This window comes from Calidris pugnax, unplaced genomic scaffold, assembly GCF_001431845.1.
Source record: "Calidris pugnax isolate Ruff unplaced genomic scaffold, ASM143184v1 scaffold60, whole genome shotgun sequence".
NCBI classification, from domain to species: Eukaryota; Metazoa; Chordata; class Aves; order Charadriiformes; family Scolopacidae; genus Calidris; species Calidris pugnax.
The window spans coordinates 5170967-5191351 of NW_015090831.1; the positions used below are offsets into that span (position 1 = coordinate 5170967).

At 38.7% G+C, this 20385-nt stretch overlaps 1 protein-coding gene across 2 annotated transcripts in view; it reads right to left on the reverse strand.

Annotated features, from left to right (window-relative positions):
- Window positions 1-20385, reverse strand: part of THSD7B (thrombospondin type 1 domain containing 7B) — a 343216-nt gene that overhangs the window by 273658 nt on the left and 49173 nt on the right. For both annotated transcript variants that reach the window (XM_014941122.1, XM_014941120.1), the window contains exons 2-3: window positions 11678-11771; window positions 9426-9599 (exon numbers count right to left, since the gene is read on the reverse strand). In XM_014941122.1, the coding sequence (XP_014796608.1) occupies window positions 9426-9564 (139 nt within the window). In that variant the 5' untranslated portion in view covers window positions 9565-9599; window positions 11678-11771. The remainder of the gene's footprint in view (window positions 1-9425; window positions 9600-11677; window positions 11772-20385) is intronic.

A 20385-nucleotide genomic window follows, 5' to 3' on the forward strand; every position in this document is an offset into this window, starting at 1 on the left:
AAACCTCAATTCTGTGCTCCATCCAGGCAGCTGCTTCAAAACTATGCAGCAGATACATATCACAATTTAATAAATGTACGGAAATAATTTTTCTATATCCAGTGTCTCCACTGTGAAGACTTTCAACAGCTAGAAGAAAAGTGCTTATTTTGCTTAAAAGCAACTGGGTGATATAAATCAATTTAACTAATGGGTCAAAAGATCTTAAAGATGTCACAAGTACTGAATTTATTTTGGTCTTCAGCAGCTTCAAACTTGTGAAATTTATAGTTATAAATGTCATACCGTAGAGAAGTAAAACATGCCTCACACATAGGTGGATATTTTTAAACTATTGATATTTGAAGGTCTTTGGATCTCAGGGGTGATAGAATAAAGCCCAGAGGACAGCCATCAGTGGAAAAGTTCAGGTGATAACACAATAAACACCAGAAATCCCCCCGCCCTGCATTTAATCCTGTGGCTGGCACCACCAGTCATGTTTCATACTTCTGTTGACCTATTCAGTAGGTCAATAAAGTCCTAATAAAGACTTACTAAAGTACCTACCTTACACATTTAATTTTTTTTCTAAGTATACTGAAAATGTAATAGTTTAAATGTCAGAATTTTTCAGCAAGTCCTACGGTGTGAACTATTATTGCAAATAAAGCGTAGGAACCCTTTTAAAGTTGTTGTTGACTATGCCAGGGAATATGAATCCTTTCATTATCACTCCATTATGTATAGGGTATAAATCTAACTCTGAACTTGTTCACGGTTGCTTGGGCTGTGCTGGTGGCATCAGCCCCTTCACAAAGTCACAACGTTTGACAGCACTGCTTTAGAGAGACACAGAGAGGTTTTAAAACCAGATCCTGTGGAATATGGGGAGGGTAAAAAAAACCCCATACATCAACAAGTGGGCAAAACCAAGTAGTAAATATATTGGCTTAAGAGAAATACTGTGGGTTTACTGGTACTTTCCCCAGGAACAGGTGGGTACCAAGCCATGTGGGCTGCACGATCGAGGCGTTGGGCTGGCTCCTCTTTGAACATATGCCCTTTCAACTGAAATTAATCACTCTCTTTATCACTCCGGCAGCATCTGGAGCCATAATCATTACCCAACTGCTGAGAAAGAAATGAAACCACTAATCGCACGGGGAGTAGGGCTTAGCGTTCAGAGCAGGAAAGTTTTTTATTAAGTTCTCATTTGAAAAGTGATTTTTCATGGCTAGCTTTGCAGGACATGCCACACAAAAGCTGGATATACTTCAGCAACTGTCTACAACTCATCCCCCAGCATATAGAACCAATATATTTAGAACCGCTATAATGAGGTTTTAACATGCTTTCCCAAATTTAGCTCTGTAATCCTAAAATCGCTGTTATACTCAAGTCTGACACGGAGATACATTTAACTATGAACTTTAAAAGGTCTCTAGAAGAAGGAACTGCAGAAGTTTACCAGGTGGCAGACACCAGGCAATGGTAAGGACCAGATGCTGCCTCTGGAGCCACACACCACGCTCCTATTGATTGCAGCAGGAATTTGCTATGCAAAATGAAGCTCATATATTCAAAACTACTAGATATAATGAAATGCTCCGTTAATTTGTCATCTGAGGGCGATTAAAATAAACCAAAATAATGCTATGTCAATAATCTGGATTACCGTGAAATACCCCATCATCCCTTCCAACTTCTCCATTTCATGTTCCTGGCTTTTACCTTTCAAATTTTTTTTAAAGAAAAAATGAAAAAAAAGATTAAGTGGATTGTATCAGGACTATTCCCATACATACCCGGCAAAAAAAAAAGAAAAAAAAAATCTATGGAGATATGGGTATCAGTGGGCCAACTACCCAAAATTTGTGTCCCTAGAATCAGTTCAATTATCTGCATACTGAGAATAATAATGTGTATCTTACGTATTTCTAATACGACTTGGGGTATTTCCACCCACCATAATTTTGCTGTGCACAAGAGCTGAATGAGGAAATGATTACCCCGATATATTGAAATCGTTCAATTAAGTGGCTAAGTGAAATTCTTATTCTAACTAACTTAAGATATAATTATTAAAAAAAAAAAAACAAAAACCCGCAGGGTTCTGAACAAGGGCAGCAGAATAATTAAATCTAGTACTCCGCTGAAACAGGCTGAAAATGTGATCATCCATTTTTAATGCTCCGCCTATACGTAACAACAGAAATCTTTCCAACAGCTGCATTCAATTAAAAAAATATTAACCCCAAGGAAAAAGTACAAAAACATCTCCATCTGTTTTTCTTGCCACTCACTGCGCTTCTTTTGTGAGTGAAATATGTACAACAATACAATCCAACAAAGTTGAATGAAAAGTACCACAATTCCAATAATAAGCTATCTTTTTTTTTTTCTAAATGAACAATTTAAAAGAAACCACTTTTGCAGATTTTCCCCTGTGACCCGCAGCTCTGTTCCCATAGTAACTATTGAGGAAAGAAAAGGATAAGACGCCTAACTTATACTTTTCCCAATACCAACAAAAACCAGAAAAAGGCACCTCATGCTCAAAAACTATTATTCTCAGGAAGGGAAGAGGGACATTAAAAGATTAGTGTGAATCTCCTGTGTAATCTAGTTTAAACCACCACCTACCAAGCATTTGATGTCTATTAGACAAAGATATTTGTTAAAGGGTGTAGTCTTTGTATAAAAGAACTATTGAAATAGTTTTGCAAGCCCAACAATAAACAAAATTACCAGGCACATGGGGTAAGAGCTTCCATCTGAACTCAGCAAGCACCACCATCAGCCCACAGCCTTGCTGCTACATGGTGCCCATCTCTGCTGAGGAACCAGTACTCTGCATATTACCCCCAAGCATATAAAGTGTTAATTTTAAGATACATTTCAGGGCAGGTTCTTCAGCCATGTCCCATATATTCAGCTTTTAGTCCTGTGGATTAAAGATAAACCCAGAAGCCATGGTGGTCAGGACCCAGGTGGGTATGGAATGGGCTGCTGTGGCACATCTATCCAACACAGCAGCAGATGTCAAGTACCTGGAGGACAGGACAGGCTGGAAAATGAGCTTCCAGCATAGGAAAGGTTCTTCAGAAGAGAGATGGAGCTCTTCTCACATTTGTCCACTTCTCTGACAAAATCACCAGCATTTACTGCCTGAGGATATAAGTTCTCCACCAACTTTGAAATGTCTCACCCACCTTAATATTATATGTACAACCACTGCAAAGGGTAGTACAAGGCAACAAGGCAATAAAGTAAGGCAACAGGTGCACCTCCACAACTCCAAGACAAGTTGGATTCAACTGCTGAGGAAACCAGACCAGATGAAGACACATCAGAACTGGAATGATAAAGCTCAGATGAAGTAACAGAACCATTCATAAAAATTTTTAGAGGTGTGTGGAAGAAAAAGGTGAAAATGTGGATGAGTAAGGAATAATGAAGAGAGAAAGCCAAATATTTAGCATTCTGAAGCAATTGCACTCCTGTCTAAGGAAACAGAGATTAGCTTTGAGGCCACCCAAAAAGTTTCTCAAACATCAGTGACTGGTATCAGCCAGCACTTTGAGTTTTGCCGCTAATAAAATTTTGCAAATCAACTTTCTTCAGAAAGTTTCAAGATTTTTTTTAAAAGTTTCACAGAAACAAAAGTATAATTTATATTACCCCACAAAATATTCTTTGTAGAGAATTATTTTAGAGCAATTTGGTACTAATTTTAAAGAACCCTTTTTTATATTGAAAATAATTTTTAAGGGTTACTTAATGAAACTATACCAACAGATTAAGAACAACTAAACTACTTCATGATAAAATATTCAAAGAAAAGGACAACCTATGTGATTCTGTGATATTTTAAGCCAGGCATTTCTAATTAAAATTGTAAAATATCACTGGGTGAAATCTCACCCAAGATTTAATATAATTCTGAGGAGAAATGTTTATAAATTATTTAGTTTGACAAACCAGTTTAAAAAGCATATGTCTACTCACAGGGGTCTAGCATAGCTTGGTGTCCTTAATTCACAAATACACTAGGAACAACTACCATGAGAGTTACTTAAAGTAACAAAGTACAAAGGTATAAACTGATCATTAATAAAGGTAAAGTTGAAAATAAGGAGGCTTATCATTCTAGAACAACTTTTCAATCATCAAGTTTGGCAACAATCTGACTAGTTTTAAAATGGAACCTAATAGGTTTTTAAAAAATTATTAATTGTTGCTGCTGTCAATATGACAAGATTGCAATTTATCACCCACGAGAACTGCTCCAGTCCTAACCCCAGTATAGTGAAGAACCTTAGAACCATTCAAAACCAAGACTAAATTTCCAGTTAGAGTTTAAATATTTCAAATTCCACCCACCAGGATAGTGTAAGAATAACCTACAATTAGAAGATTTGCCATAAAATAAGAAGTTTGGATGTATCATCCCAAGAAACATCATAAAACTTCCAGATACCACACAAAGATCACTAAAAACGACATTTGCACTTCATGAATGAAGTGCAAATAAAGTCCTATGAAATGAAAAAAAAAAAAATTTAATCTGGAATAGATTATCATTCTTCACCTTTTTGAAAAATATCACTTGTTGCAGACCTGTCTTTGAATCTCTTTGCGGTAGGTTTGAGCTCTACTGTCCTTTGAAGATCTGGACTCCTTTTAACATTTGGTGTACGTAGGTAAAAGTTTGTCTTTTAAGACATAAGGTCAAAGGCACTTCCAAACCAGCACTTGGCCTTCCTGAAATCAAGATCTTGAGAAAGGGCACTTTATGGCAGTATTATCTGAGAACAGAGAACAAAAGATCTTTTTCATCTTAGCCATACCTGGCTCACCCACATTCATGAGTAGTTCAAAGGTTCCTCCACGTTAGAAGTTGTTCTCTGAAAAGTTCATTTTGTACCCTTTCCATTACGGATTGTTTCTGAAGAAAGACTAATGATAAAAACCCATTTGCTAACCCTATTTTAAGAACGACTTTCAAATAGAGGTAATAGCTCAGAACTAAAGTTTTTTGTGTTCACCTGGGGCAAGAGAACTTATGGCTCACCACACCTAGCTCCCAGGAGCCCACAAACACCAGAAGATTAATGGTTTCTTCCTCAGGTAAAAAATCTCTCTACTGTGATCAGATGTATTACAAATCCATTTCCCGGTCTGATATCTCACTTTCAGTGCTCTTCCACCTGTAACAGGGAGCATGTCCCTGCTGGGCTAAATCCCCATCCTGATTCATTTTTTGGAGAGAATTGCAGATGGAATGGAATTACTCACTGGGACACCACACCTGGGTTTCTAAATGTCCTTCTGCACCCTTCCATAGTACACAGAAGATCATTACCATGTTAAATAGCACTGTACCAAAATTAGAGAGCAGTTTTCTTAAAAATCAGACTATTTTCATTGGGAAAAAAAATTAAAATATTCCCCTTATTAAGAAAAAGCTACATCACTGATTTAGCTACGAGAGTCACCTTTTATAGAGTATGTCTCTTATCCTCTTAATTTTTGTTAGCATTTTTGAGGAAACAGCATGTTCACAGTTAACTGAGGTGCAGTTTATGGAGGTGCTGAAGACACCAGCAGTGATGGTGAGACTGCAACCTCCCCATGCAGCAACTGCAGGCATCTCTAGGAATGGTCATATTTTCAGCACTTCAAAATTGCAATTATCAGCCTCTCTCCTGTAAAGCATCCAAACTATTTTGTGTTGCACCTATTTTAGATTTAATTTAGACTTCAGAAGTTAATTTTAGAGTTTCACCAAAAAATAAACCAACTAGAATCATGATGTGGATTTATACATCTATCAATATTCTATTTACAGTTTTAAAAGCTTGAATCGTCACTGTTAAATATATTTGCATTACAGAAATTCCAGGCATTTTTTGGACCATTCAAGAGTTGAAGAAAATCAACATGGTGAAATATGCAAATTGCTAATTGGCTATTGCATTAAACACTGTTAATTTACAAAGATTTAGATCCAATTAAATTTTCTCAAGATTGTATCACTAAAACAGCTTTGTTATTTAGCAAGTGTCAGAAAATTATTCAGCTATTCAAGGTTGCTGAATAATTTAATTGGTATAATTATTGCTTTCATGTTTAGGCTGGTGGTCACAAAATAAGTATCTGTCACGAAATGTCTTGAAACCAAAAGATACAGTGCAAAGATATTCAGACATTAATATATCATCTCTAGAAACCAAAGGCTAAAAATAAATGGTTTTAAGACAGGCCACAAATAAGCAAAATGCAAGTACTAGCCCTTTGAATAGCTGAGGGAAGAGTACGTATAAACTACCTCACACTGCCAAGTTCGTAAATTTTAGAAATATAGAGCCTGGGTTTTTCTGTAGATGCAGTGATTTCAACACAATTGTTTTCACCTACCCCAAGACCACCAAGCTCAGCATGAAAATGTATGAGTCTTCATTACACAAAGCCAAGGATTTAGCTGAAAAAAAGTCTGATTTATAAACTTCAGTGCTGACTCAATGGGTTGGGGTTTTTTTACATCCCTATTAAGGATGCATCTCGGGACTTCTATGTACTAGGAAAATTTACTTTAGTAGTTATAAATTCATTTTCCTAAAGTCAGAACTTTCAGTGGCATAATCTTATTTAATTATAAAGCATAACATTTCAATAAGAAGTTGAGCTGCTCTACAGCAGGTAAGTTACTTGCCATGCTTGAAACAGGCAACTCAAGATTTAAAAACAAAACAGATCACCTCCTTTCCCATCAGGGACTGCTCACTTCTCACTAGATTGTATCATTAAAAAAACAAAAGACAACAACTGCGGGTTTTCTTTATATCAGCATGGATCTGCCCAGTTCTGACATTAAAAACTACTTCACTTTAGATTCATTGTGCTGTGCTTTTATTTAATTCTTATTATTTTTTTGTATTGGGCACAGATGTCCTCAAACTATAGGATTTTTTTATTATTATTATTATTGTTCTACAAACCACAGATCTCGTCAGGCCAAGATCTCCATCCCAAAGTTATATTATTATTGATATCCTGTCACAACATGTAATGTTAACCCTTCTACCTCTCCAGATCCCCCTGCTCCATTCAAGTTACCATCCCCCTCTTTCCAAAACATTTCCCTGTAATCTTTGGAAAGACGGGTACACCTTTGTGATCAAACTTCCCTGAAAAATCATTTCAAGCAAAGTAAAACAATGCATACAGAAGCAAGCCACATACGTCACCCTGACGGCAGACTGCCATTTACACTCTTTTGTAACTAATTTCAAGGTCACTGCAATTTTACTTTGATGTACATGCCTCCAAATGCCTCAGAAATTAAATCTGCATCACGTGCAGCAGAGCCACTGAAAGCCATTAGTCTGTTACATACGTCCTGACACTGCAAAATACACCTGGCTCCTTCAAACCAAGATTTTTTCCCAAATAAGTATCCATTCAGCCTATTGAGAGAAATTTCAGCCCATTGTGTTGCTTCTTAGGAAGATGGCAAAAGACCAAGATACATGATTTAGAAATGCTGCTGCTTCACTACCACAGCAGAGAAAGTAGAGGCTTCACAAGCAATACCTTCTTTCTTAGCAAAACAAAGTGTTTTGGGTGAACATACTATTCATTTCAACCTAGAACTAAACATTTGGGGCTTAGATATGATTTTTATCTAATTTTCAGCAAAAATACTCCAATGAAAAAATGAAAATTTTGTTTACAAATAGAAAAATATGTAACTGGAGGGAAAAAAGAATCCTTGTTTTTGCCAAACAGGACAATTAATTTGGCTCAAGCTCATGAGTTATTTTCATTTGGAAAACATTTTACTCATAGTTGTTTTCCACCTCCAGTCAATACATAAGCAGAGAAAATGCATCAAAATACTGTTAAGATTTAACGTTTTTAAAATGATACTTGAGAGCTTAGATATTTCTAATTCACTGTGGGAGCCACAAGAACTGACAATTTCCTTCTGCATCTGGAAGGTGGACCCTCAAAACAAGCTCATCATGGGGCTTTCAGAGCATGGTAGCCCATGTCCACACAAACCTGTGCAGCACCTTCTCTTAGTTTTAAATTCATCTGCCTTAGGTGCCTTTGAAGCATCAATATCTCTTTATTGTCAGCTGGAATCATCAAGTAAAATTAAATTTTTATGACTTACAATGCACACCTCTAAAGACTGATGATGGTAAAATACACTTCAGAACTGAAGAGAAGACAGACAGCATTGAAGGGTCTAATTTGTCTTAAGAAAACAACTCTACCTTTCAAAGCTTGCTCAAAAATCATGTAAATAACAGTGAATTGGAGAAAGACAGTTTATGTTGTTTATTTTCTCTTCATTTTTTCATGCAAGATGTCATTAAAAAAAAAAGTCTTTAGAAATATAGTATCAAGTTGTACTTAACCATCACTTCACCAGCCCTCAGCCTCCCATCACAGTCACCAGGGTGAGAGGCTTGCATTGACCCTACCAGAAGGACAGAAGCCCTCCCAGGATAATTGTTTCATCATTCAGCTAATTCAGTCTCTTACCTTCTATTCAACTACGATTAAAAAAACAAATAACCAAACCAGCAAATAACCTCTCCAAAAAAAGGGGGGGAATTATTTTTCCATCAACTTGAATCGCTCTGCTGCTCAAAGGCCAGACCTCAAAGGGATCCTAGGCAATGAAACCTCTGGTTCAGTTGTGTATTTTTGATTAAGTACTTTGAGTAAACATTTCCCAAATTTGCCAATTTTTCCACTCCATTGAACGTTCTTTGTTGTTGTGTTGTGCTAGAAAATAAGCATCCAATGCGTCACACTTCATTTTATGCATCTGTATCGTACCATTTCTTAGTTACCTCCTCCCTCTCAGTAAGAATTGCAGTGTTTTAAATGTATCCTCACAGATTTTCCAAATGTTGTGCTTGCGCAAATTTCAACATTCGAACACTGTATGTATCCAATCTGACTGATGGACAGAAATAATTCACTAAATGTACCAATGAAATGTTAATTACAAACAGATCAACCAAGAGCATCGACTTCTGGCTCAGTTCACCCTCAAAGATGGTGGCGCACCCTTTTAATTCAAACATGAAAAGAAAATGGTTAAATATTTCACATGAAGCAACGTTAGTATGATGATATCAGGATCCAGTGAAAATTTTACTCATGGATTAAAAGCATAGAGGAGTCCCAAAATTATACTCTAGAGTCACTCTGGTGCATAATGGCAACAGACTTGAAGATTACTAATTTAAAATAGAGAATAAACCCCCCTATTTTTCAGTTACAAAAGAGTTTAGAAAAGAAGACATTATCAGGCTTTTTTTAATTTATTATTGAGCTAAACCAGAATGGAGAAAAGGCAATTGCTTCATCCTCGAATGCAGGCATTATCTAGTAGATAAACCAACATATCTTTTTCCTACCTGTTTTCCAGACAAACTGATGACCTCTCCTGGCTTCCAGATCAGCTGTTTGCAACATTAAGAAAACAAACAAAAGAAAGGACTTCCCCAGGCTTTTCCATGCCCAATGAGGAGAAACCCAGTCCTGTTGCAGAAGCATAATTCAGATAGTTCAGTCTCTTGTCTTCTTTGGTCCTAGAATTAACAACAAAAAAAAAGAAAAAGCTTGCTAAAAGACTTACAAACACCAAAGCAGCAGGCTCAGCCTAAGGGTAACCTGGTAGCCACTGCGCATTTCATAGTCCCTGTGTGCCAGGCTCGGGGAGGACAATTCTGTTATGGAGGTGATTCACTTGGAGAGAAGGAGAGAGAAAAAAAAAGTAGGGGAGGGAAAGAATGGAGAGAGAGCCAGCTCCCAGAGGACCTGCAGTCCCATCCTACAAAGCCAGCCATCGCAAAGGCTTTTAGCAGGTTCTTAAGAAGAAATCTGCCAGTACAAATAAATGGCAAGGGCTCTGAAAACACTCTGTGACGCGTCCCTTCTTTTGTCCATTTAATTTATCGTTAGCATGAAATTTATCATGCTATAAGCAGACTAAACCCAAACCAAAAGAATGGATTCCAGGTGCAAAATTCAGCCCTGAATACAGACCCCCTGTCGTACATTTAAGATCCCTGACAAATGAAATATGACCTGGAATTGTTTTAGCTCCGTACCATGTGTGAACACGGGATACACGTGAGCAACATGGGAAATGTAGCAGGAAAAGCAGGGGTTGTTTATCAGCACATGATGAACCAGCCTGAAAGGGAAAACTAGACATTACTCAGGCATTTCTCTGGAATTTGTGCCTCATATTCAAGTCCCTGATCTTTGAGCTCCAGATCAGCATCCAGTTACTCTGGCGAGCTCTCTCTAAGGGATTTTAATTAAGCCCTCCAACACTTCAGACAAATACCAGAGCCACATTACGGTTGAGAGAAGAATGGATCAAGTCCTGTTGCTGGAGCAGTTTTACACCATTCAAGTCATTAAAATAATCACTGTGCAGCGTTGGAAGCAAGGAGGAATGTCACTCTGTGTCTCCCCTACAACACAGGAGCCAAACTTCTAATTGCCTTCATTTGCTGCAGGATGTCCACACTGTTTACATACCACAAAAAAGCTCCAAAGAGAGGGATTAAGAAAGGCATACAACAAAACAAAATCTTAGATCTTCTGATTCAACCTCGTAATTCAAAGCTCTGTTTCCCTCATCCCAAAAGGTGACCAACCAGCCACTTATTTAGGCAGATTTTACATGAGTTTCAAGATATTTTGAATTTGTCCACATTCAAGTGGGAAGAGTTTTGAAGTCTCAAAAAAGAGTCATGGTATGTGCAATATCAAACAAGAGCTAGTTTCTGATGCAAATTTACATATTAATTTTTTTTCTTATGTAATAGCTTTTGAATTTACACCGTGTTTAAATTCACAACATATTTTTACTTATTAGTGATTAATCCTACTTTTTAATAGGTAAAAAACGTCACATCCATATTAGTGTAAGCAGAGATAACACCTGTCTTCAAGATTTGTCTTCATTGGCATAATCTTGTTGATTTTCATTAAAATTATCAGCTATTAGAAGTTTAGTCCAGGAAATTCCATTATATTCCTAACCTTATGAAACGCAACATTGTCATAACACATAATACACAGCGTTGTTCTTGATAAGAAACTGAAGATAAATCTGAAAATAGTGCATATTGAGTATACAGTAAAAATTTTCATTTCGAGCTGTATTTAAATTACTTTGAAACAGTTTCTATCATGATAAATTCAGGCAATTACATTTAATCAGATATTGACTAACTTTGGTGGAAGATTCAATGTAATATCTGTTATCTGGTCCAGTTCATTCTTGCGTTTGAGATGAACAGCATTTCTGGTAAGACCCGAAAAAACCATTAAACTGACCAAATATAGTAATGCAGGCAAGGGACCAGATCTATTGCTTTGCTCATGTCTTCTGGGTTAATTTAATTCAGAATTCACATTTAATTCAGAATGCAACCCGCTGAGTTCCAACACCCGGACAATGTAACACAGACCACAGGTGGCCTTACATGAAGCACAAGTGAAGCTCAGAAATCTTGAGCATCCTTCAGAAATGAAACAGAGACCTCATTCCTCCCCAGGGCAAAGACAGTAGAAAAGTCCTCGGGGGAGAAAAAGAGGCTCTCAGGTATCCTGCAATTAATTTTTTTTGCCCGTCTAGGTGGCTGCTCACCTCACACCGAAGAGCTGAGGAGGAGCGACTCGCCCAGTGTCTTCAGCATTGCAGTTACCATCTATGACCGTCAGAAAACGGAGTCACTGACTTTCTGTCAAGGGAAATGAAAGGAATTAGTGACATCGGCTCCAGCACTGTTCACACCCAAAAATGCAAAACAAGGACAGGAATTATTCAGGTGCTCAGATTTAAGTACTGGAGGGGAGCCAGCGCGCCCAGCCCTGCGCAGACAACACTCATCTGAATTGCAGGGCAGCTCTCCAGGTCCAGAAGAAGGCTGTAAAAACAACACATCTTAAGCAGGTGGGGGCGTGAGATGGGCAAATCCAAGGAAACCTCGGATAACAGCTGATAAAGATGCCGAGATTTTTAATGAAGCACCAGCAGCACACATCAGCTGCTTTCTCAATACACTGCCTTCATCTCAGCATTCAAAGGGTCAGTAAACAGCAATGAATCCCTGGGAGTAGCAGCCTCCTGCCCAAAACAAGGAGTTTCGCATATGTTCATTCTTCGGGCAGGACTACAAAGATAACTGGCTGCTGCTCCCCACGGAGCAGGAACAGAGATTACATTAAGTCAGAAAAAATAGAAATAAATTAGACACCATGAGACTGATTCTAATCTCACCCACCCCAACAGAGCTCAGACTCCACTGATTTACACCACAGCAAAGCATAATAAAAATTTGTCTGTATATCTAGGTTTGTGTAACACAATTTGGAACAGTAGCTGTTCTGTCCTGATACGATAAAAAATTATTGCACAGGCAACATATGCTATCTACAGAAACATGAATAAATTACATTATGAAGGCCACCAACACTTCACATCAAATTTAGTTACAGTATATCTCAGCTCCCAAACGTGTCAGGATGGCTAGCTGTAAACTGGCAAATAGAAAGGAAAAATGGAGGGGGGGGAAAAATGAAATTCACATTTTAAAAATTGACTTCACCAAGACTAGTCATGATTAAATTCATGCAATTGCTTAAATATGTTCAAGATAGGTGTTTTACTCTTGCTTTTCCAAAACTGATTCTCTGGATTTATTCAACATCCTTTATAATACAGATCTATCCAATTAATAGCCTGCACTACTAGATTCCCATGAAATTAAATAATGAGGTGTTGTTTTCCTATATTTGAAGGATTAGACACAAGCATCCTTTTAGCTTTGTATGGAATCTTGTTGAGAAAAACAAGGACATCAAACATTAGCTGTGATGGCTGTGACTATACAGGCAATCTTGAAAAGCCACATGGAAGTTTCCTAATGATCGTAACAGTGCATTTACATTATCTAATCCACTGCTAATTCTCTTAATGACAGGATTGAATAAAGGCTAGTTTTAAATAACAGACTTCCATTTAGAAACCTACTTTTCTGCTGAAAACAAGGCATTCAAGTATAGTGTCAAAATGGTATAAATAAATACGTATACAGCTGACAAATATCTTATTTCTGAAGTGTTCAAAATTCAATTTAATTTTCAACGTCAATGAAACATCAAGCAGCCAAGTCCCAGTCTAATCCTTGCTTAGCTAGGGAGGGGGAAAAACCTCTGGGAAACTTTTCCTATTTTCCAGCCACTGTTCTGACAGCCACAAGCTGCAGATGTGCACGCAGAGGCAGATGTTTCCAAGTGATAGGCACTGGGATAGTCCAAGACACATTAGAGTCTTCAAAAGCATCCAACACTGAAAGACAAAAGGCTGATGGTCCAGTTCTGGGTCCCCACTCTACACATACTGCACTGGTAGAGAAGGGACCAGTTGCTCTTTCTACAACTTTCCACAAGAGGTTTCCTCAGTCGTTTTGCACTGTTTCTCTGGTGTAGGAAAGTTCAATCTGGCTCTGCTCCAATGTGGATTTATACAGTATTTATTACTGAACTTTGCAAAAGATCAACTTAAACTGATCTAAACCTGAGACATGATTTCAGCCTTGTCATACATCAATTAAATTCCCCCTGAGTTCACCGGGAGTTGTGACCTTCCCCGTCACGGGTAAATCTGACCTACATTTTTTGTATGAGAAGGGACTGCTGACAAGGACACCTGGGTAGCACTCTCCATTTAAAATACATGATGCAATTAGAATAATCCCAAACACTTTAAATAGCAACCAAAAAAAGCAATTGCAGATCATATGCGTGGCTATAAAGCATTTGGCAGGTGTCTAGCACAAAGATAAGCATCATTAATCATGAATAAATTTTCTTAACACAAACGTAAGCAGTAATTATGCAACTGTTTGCCTACTACACACAGCACAAACCCATTGCTTGTGATATTCCAAGATAATCTGGATGTTTATAGCATACTCTTTACCCCCAGATACCAGTAAAAATCTGCCTTGCCTTCTCAGAAAGCTGTTATCCAAAAAGCTAAATCTATTCTGCCCTGAAGCAGCAGAATGCCTGGCCCGTAACAGCAAAGGCTGAGCACCACAAACACTTGCTGCAGACATCTCTGTGGGAGATACTCCCCAAAAAACCACTAATGCTGGTGCTACAGGTATTGAGTTTAACAAAATGAAAGGGTTTGCACAGTCACACACATCAAACTAGGATCAGACCTTCAGTGCATACGCGCCCATGGCATAGCTGTATACGCAGACTGCCCAATTTTATATTTAATGAAGGCAGTTACACTAAATTGCCTTTATTCATATGGAAAACAAACATCATGTATTCTTCCACTTACACACCTGGAGGAAGACAGTCTTCTGGTCGAAGTAGGGGCAGCCTAAATTAATTCCAGCTCCAGCTGTGTCAGAAAGCTCCTGTGCAAAAAGTCACTTAAGGTCACACTCTGACACTAATACTTGATTCTGCAAGTGCTCCCCTTGATTTCAGCAGAGTGACTCTGCATATATGAGAAAGGTAGCCTGATTCTCTATACCTCTACTTCATCTGCAAGCTTCACTTCAGAATATTTACTCTTCTTCCAGGAACATTTTAAAAAATCATGGATAAAAAACATACAGCGTGAACGAGCTACATTTATACATCAGGCTGACAACTGCCTGACAGTATTTTTGTCCTAAGTGGTCACCCATCAGGAATCAAAACATTAAGCTCCACAATTCTTTGGTAATTTGCTACAATAACTGTAAGGGTAAATAATGCCTGAAAGAACATCTGGTGCTAACACATCTGCAGATGGAAGATAACTCCAGCAAACAACCAGCAGGCAGTCTAAACCAGCCTGCTCAGGGATGGGGGGAACATGTTTTGGGCTGCACGATCTCCACATCAACGATGCTGAAGATAAATTCACCCTGGTCCCTTTGCATGTATAAACCTTAACAACTCCCCCCCAACACTCAGTTGCTGCAAAGCTTAGTAGGTAGTCACCATCTAGTCACCAGTTATATTTGAAAGTTCAGAAATTTTGGTGATGTGTAGTCAAATTATAAGAATCTATTAATTACATAATCCTTTTTCTTCAATCGTATTTCGCTTCTTGTCCCAAAGCTATGGAAGATTTGGTGGATTAAATGCAAGAATATGAAATTACTGTACTGCCAATTAATTGCTTCTTAACTTACATCAATTTGTTTGGGGTAAAACCCACGAATCCTAAGTTTTCCTTCTTCAGTTTTCGTACATCCTAAAAACGTAATAAAAGCAGGTTTGAATTTAGAAGTTTAATTATAAACTTAGCTAAGTGGATTATAATGAAAGATGTTCCAGCAAGGGAGCTCAAACTGATGCATTATGACTACATTAAAGAAAACACCAGAGAATAGACTTTCCATCAGTAGAACGACTTTAATTAAAACAGTGATAGAGCAGAACTGTTCTGTGAAACGATGCTGCTGTTACATCTCCTTCACTCTAAGTACTTCCAATGGACTCTATGGGAACACACTTGACTTTCAATAATAAAAAGTATATGCAATTTCAGACTTTTCTGAGGAAGCCAGTTCAGAACATCAGTTAAATGTAGTTGAAGCAAAACTTCCTTCATTTGTACACAAACACGTGTGGCTTACACTCTGCCAAAAGAGCAGGGGGGGTTCAAAGTCAAGGATTCAAGAGTTTGTGAAAGGCACCATCCTGATACTCCTCAGCTGCACGATCACACAAGACACCTGCCCATGGAAGAGGAAGATGAACGATGCTCAACAACCAAGGAGCACCCCGACATTTCCTTCTACAAAAACCATTCAGTGTGACCCAGTATGCAAGTGCCCAAATGTCATTCAAGCCTTGGACTTCTCAATGGTATTTACCAGCTGTGGACCTTTTAGAGCTTTTGTTGTATCTTAGCACTCAAAGTAGGCTAATTTACCTTCACAAATGTTCTTCAAGCTATTACCATACTCCTCGCAGCAGGAACAAGCACAGAGCAATTAAGATCAAAATGCTCAAGACTGTCAATAGGTTTCTCTTGTGAACTCAGTCATTGATTTCTTTCTGAGCAGCAGAACACAGAAAGTGTCCAATAACTTCTAAGTAACCTTTTCACACTGCTTGTGGACTTTCATATATTTAACTAAATACAAGAATGGCTGTAGCAACTCAAACCAAAGCCCCAGATCCTGCCTCTGACAGAACAACGCCAAGGGTGCAGTGTAAGAACAGAGCCTGCATAAATAATACTTGTCACTGTACCTTCCCAGCCTCCCACAAGTTGTGGCTTCCACACCTCCTGAGTCACAAGGTCTTTGCATCTCACAGCCCTCCTATAAACTTGTGGAGTCACACCCTGAACCTACATAAGTTTGGGGTGGTTGTTTTTGTATATGGTTTATGCATATAACCTACATACACCTGCAACTGGATGCATTCTCACAGCAGGTTTGTCAGCCAGCACAGCAGAACACAGCCCAGAATAAACTCAGTGATGTTTTCACATATAGCACATCCTTTCCACAACAGTAAAACTTCATAGCTTTGAGGGGGGAAAAAAAAGTTTCTTTTTGTTTATTTTTCAATGGTTGGAGAAAAGTTAGAGTCCATTATCAGTATACTATTCTGCTGTAGCATTTATCATTGGCACTGGATGAACTAAAGGTCCTTTCAAACTCAGCTATATCTAAGAATTATTGTCACAGTTGCATAGATCTTGGATTACTGTTAAATTGCAATTAAGCAGACAAAGGGAAAGGGAGCTGGCACTGCTTCCAACACCATTTCAGTAAATGCTATTGCAAGTTGTTGTTCAAAGAGGATTACTCTCACTTTACTGGCAAAACATTGCATATAATGCACATTCAGCAGTATAATACCATTTGAAAACTAGTATTTGAAATTATTTTCCTTCAAGAGGCAAACCTGGAAATCAGACTCAGTAGAGAGCGAACTCCCTACTTTAGCAGCATGACCATTCACACTGAAAACAACAGAAAGCTTCAAAGTCACCAATTACAAGGCAGCAGAGTTTCAAAAAAAAGAAAAAACCACCTCATAACCTCTGCTGCAGGAACAACAGCAGATTTTCCTAGCATTCCCATTAAAGTGCTTTCAGTTCACCGAAATTAAATTGCTTTACTGCAGTGATTTTCTTCTGCATTCTGATATTACTTTATATTATTTGACATTAATACAGCATCGCAGGCTGTAGGTCAGGGTGTTTTTTTCTCCTCGCTGGAACATGGCCACCACGCAGAGTTTATCAATCTTAAACACAAGGTCAAAATAATGCGATCAAGTACCACCAAGCATATGAGCTCAGCAAAGACTTAGGCTCTGCTTAGCAGGGGGAGGACCATCTGCTTCCTTGTCACAGGACTGGTGTATCTGAAGCTTATCTCCAATTTAAATTGTTTTATTCTACACTTCCATGGAATAACCAGAGCAACCGAGCACATGCACAGGCCCAAGCATCTGACCAAACAAATTAACTACAGATAGGCAGGAAAATGTTACAGGTTTAGCTTGTTATTCAGTTCTGATGAGAGTATGTGAGGTTCAGTTTTGAACCTCTAAATATTGGTGACTACAGCTAAAATTACCCCACTCTTGTACAAACAAATATGCAGAGGCCAACTTCAATACTTCTTGAATGTATAAAGTTTTCTGTCTGCTGTAACACTTGCACTAAGAATAATTTCTTTCCCACAATATTCTTACCTCTATTTGTATGCAGTCGTTACTATTTTGCCATTTGCACTACCTAGATCAAGTCTATACCCAAATGAGCTAATATGAAGAGACACCCACACATCCACAAGATAAATTCCATTTCAAAAAACTCATTTCCAAAGTGCTGAAATAAACATTTATTCCAATGCATCCTCTGTCATCAGCTGCTTATTTCGGTGCACCGAAGTACAAACTCATAGGAAAGGAGAAAATATGGAGCACAATGCAATGCAAATACTATACCACTCCAAAAACGCACAGGCTCTACAGAGGAGGACATTTAATCAAACACTGACACTGTACTTCTTCATTTCCTATCAAACATCCCCGATGAAATCTTGTGATGAAGTCTCCTACAAACCAGGCTTCATCATTTCTACAGAATAAAACCCTGTGTAAGTCAGGTCCCGTACATATAAGAATATGTACATTCAATATTTATAGCTAGAGTTGTCAAAATAAGTTAATCAAGTATATTTTGTGATTCCTTACTATTGATGCATTTTTTTTCCTTCCACCTACTTTGTAATGGATGCCCCAGTCAGTGACGCCAATTGGCCAAGGCAGACAGTGTAATAAAAGGGTTAAGAAAAAATGGTATTATTTAAAAAAAAAAAAAAGACAGAGTGAAGGCTGAAAGAGTGACATTGGGATAAAGAACTTCTGAAAACTGCTTCTGAACACACACACACAGATGCCAACGTGCACACGCCGTGCTCCAAATCCAGCTTTTGCTAATTGCCACACAGACTTACTCCAACTCACCAAGGGTAACAGTGTAATGATGCTCAGACTGCACTGAAAAGTAGCATCTGTTTTTTAGGTGGAATTCATTTTCAGAAATGCACAAGCTACTTATACCAAACTTCCCCAGGGCACCCTGCGAGGGTCTTCAGGGAAAGGCTTTGCAGCCTCGTCTCCCCCCTGCAGCCACAGTACCCAGGGAAAACGTGCCTCCACAGAAGATCCACACCACAGCCAAGAGCTCCCATCATCACACCTCATTGCTCCCTCCAGAGTGGAAGAAACACTGGGCACACCTTCCAGCTCACAACCTAGCAGTAGGATGTGTGCCTGAAACTCAGGCATTCCCAGGCACCTCACGAGAGCCACCAAACCAGGTGTAGGAATATGCTTTTCACACCAAAAACCATTAATAACATCTGCACGTTTATTTAAAAGTGGACTTGCTTTCACCCCAAGATAAACTATGCAGAAGGACAACAAAAATACCAAATTGCCATAAGGGCAATTCGAAAGAATGACACTACCCTTTAAAGCAGTTGGAGCAACCAGCTGAGTAAAGTGATAAATCTATTTAAAAATTTTGTCACTGTTACCTTTTTCATTCCCATTTCTTTTCCCCTGTAGCGGGTTATAGTAACTCACTGTATTTTATCACATTGGAAAGTCTAATCTCCTTCGGGTGAGAAATATATTTGCCCTGGACACAATATAATATGATTCACACAGGGGTCCCTGACACTATTGCAGTATTGATAGGAAAAAATAATCATAATGATATCAACCGATAAAAGCCCTCGGTATAATATTATCTAAGCAAGGTCAATTGCCCATGCAGGTTGTTCTTACCAGAGTTCACGTTACATCACTGGTCCCATCATCCTGACCTTCCCTGCTGTCATTCCCATTACAGTTCAATTAACAGAGGAGTCCTGCAGTGGCTTGATGAGCATCTGCTGCCTCTACCTGGCAGTAATTCAATAAGGATACGCCATAGGAAGAGATAATGAGAAGTCAGCCCAGTTGTTCTGTCTCCCCCCAGGAGAGCAGATGAGTTTGGTTTATGGGAAAGAGCGTGACTTATGAAAATTATCAGTTAATTTCATATTCCAGAGCTTCAATGTGCTACTGGTAACTTAAAGTGTTCTCTGGTGGTGCAGCACATGAGGGTCCAGAATCTTTCTTCCTGGTGGGTCCCTGATTAACGACGCTTCACACCCTGAAAGGATACATCTTCTGGAAAGCATTTTCTATCTGCCAGTTCTACCAAAGGAACAGTTTCTACTCGTTTATTCAGCAGTGGTAGGTCTGAATTAAAAAATTAAACACCTGAGCATAGAAAACGGGCCAAAACTACTACCAAAGTAATTCAGACAGAAAGAAATTCACACTTATGTCAAACTTGGGTAACACACTTTCATAAAGCCAGTACCTCCCAGATTCCCCTGCACTGCAGAGAGTATCAGCCTGGGTGTTCTCTCCTGCCCCACAGAATAAAGATATCAAAATTATCAATGTAAAGTGAAGTGACCACCTCCTCCTCATTGGTGTCCAAATCCTGGTCCTCCCTCCATCTCTTTCTGCAACTTTCCTGCAGACATGCCCAGCCCCCCATAACTCCCACCCATCCTCTCTAACTCTCCTGGAGCTTTAGGAACACCTATTCCATCACTAAAAACCCAGAGCCACCTACAGTCCCTTCATCTCCTACTCTGCCACTGGTTGTCACAGTGACTGTCTGAGGGACGTGGCTCTGTATTGTCTCCTGCAGAGCTTTCTCTTTCTCTCACTGCCATGGATCAAACAACACTGGAAAGATTGAAGTCCATCTCTGCTTTTGAGATTTCCAATTTCTTCCCCTAT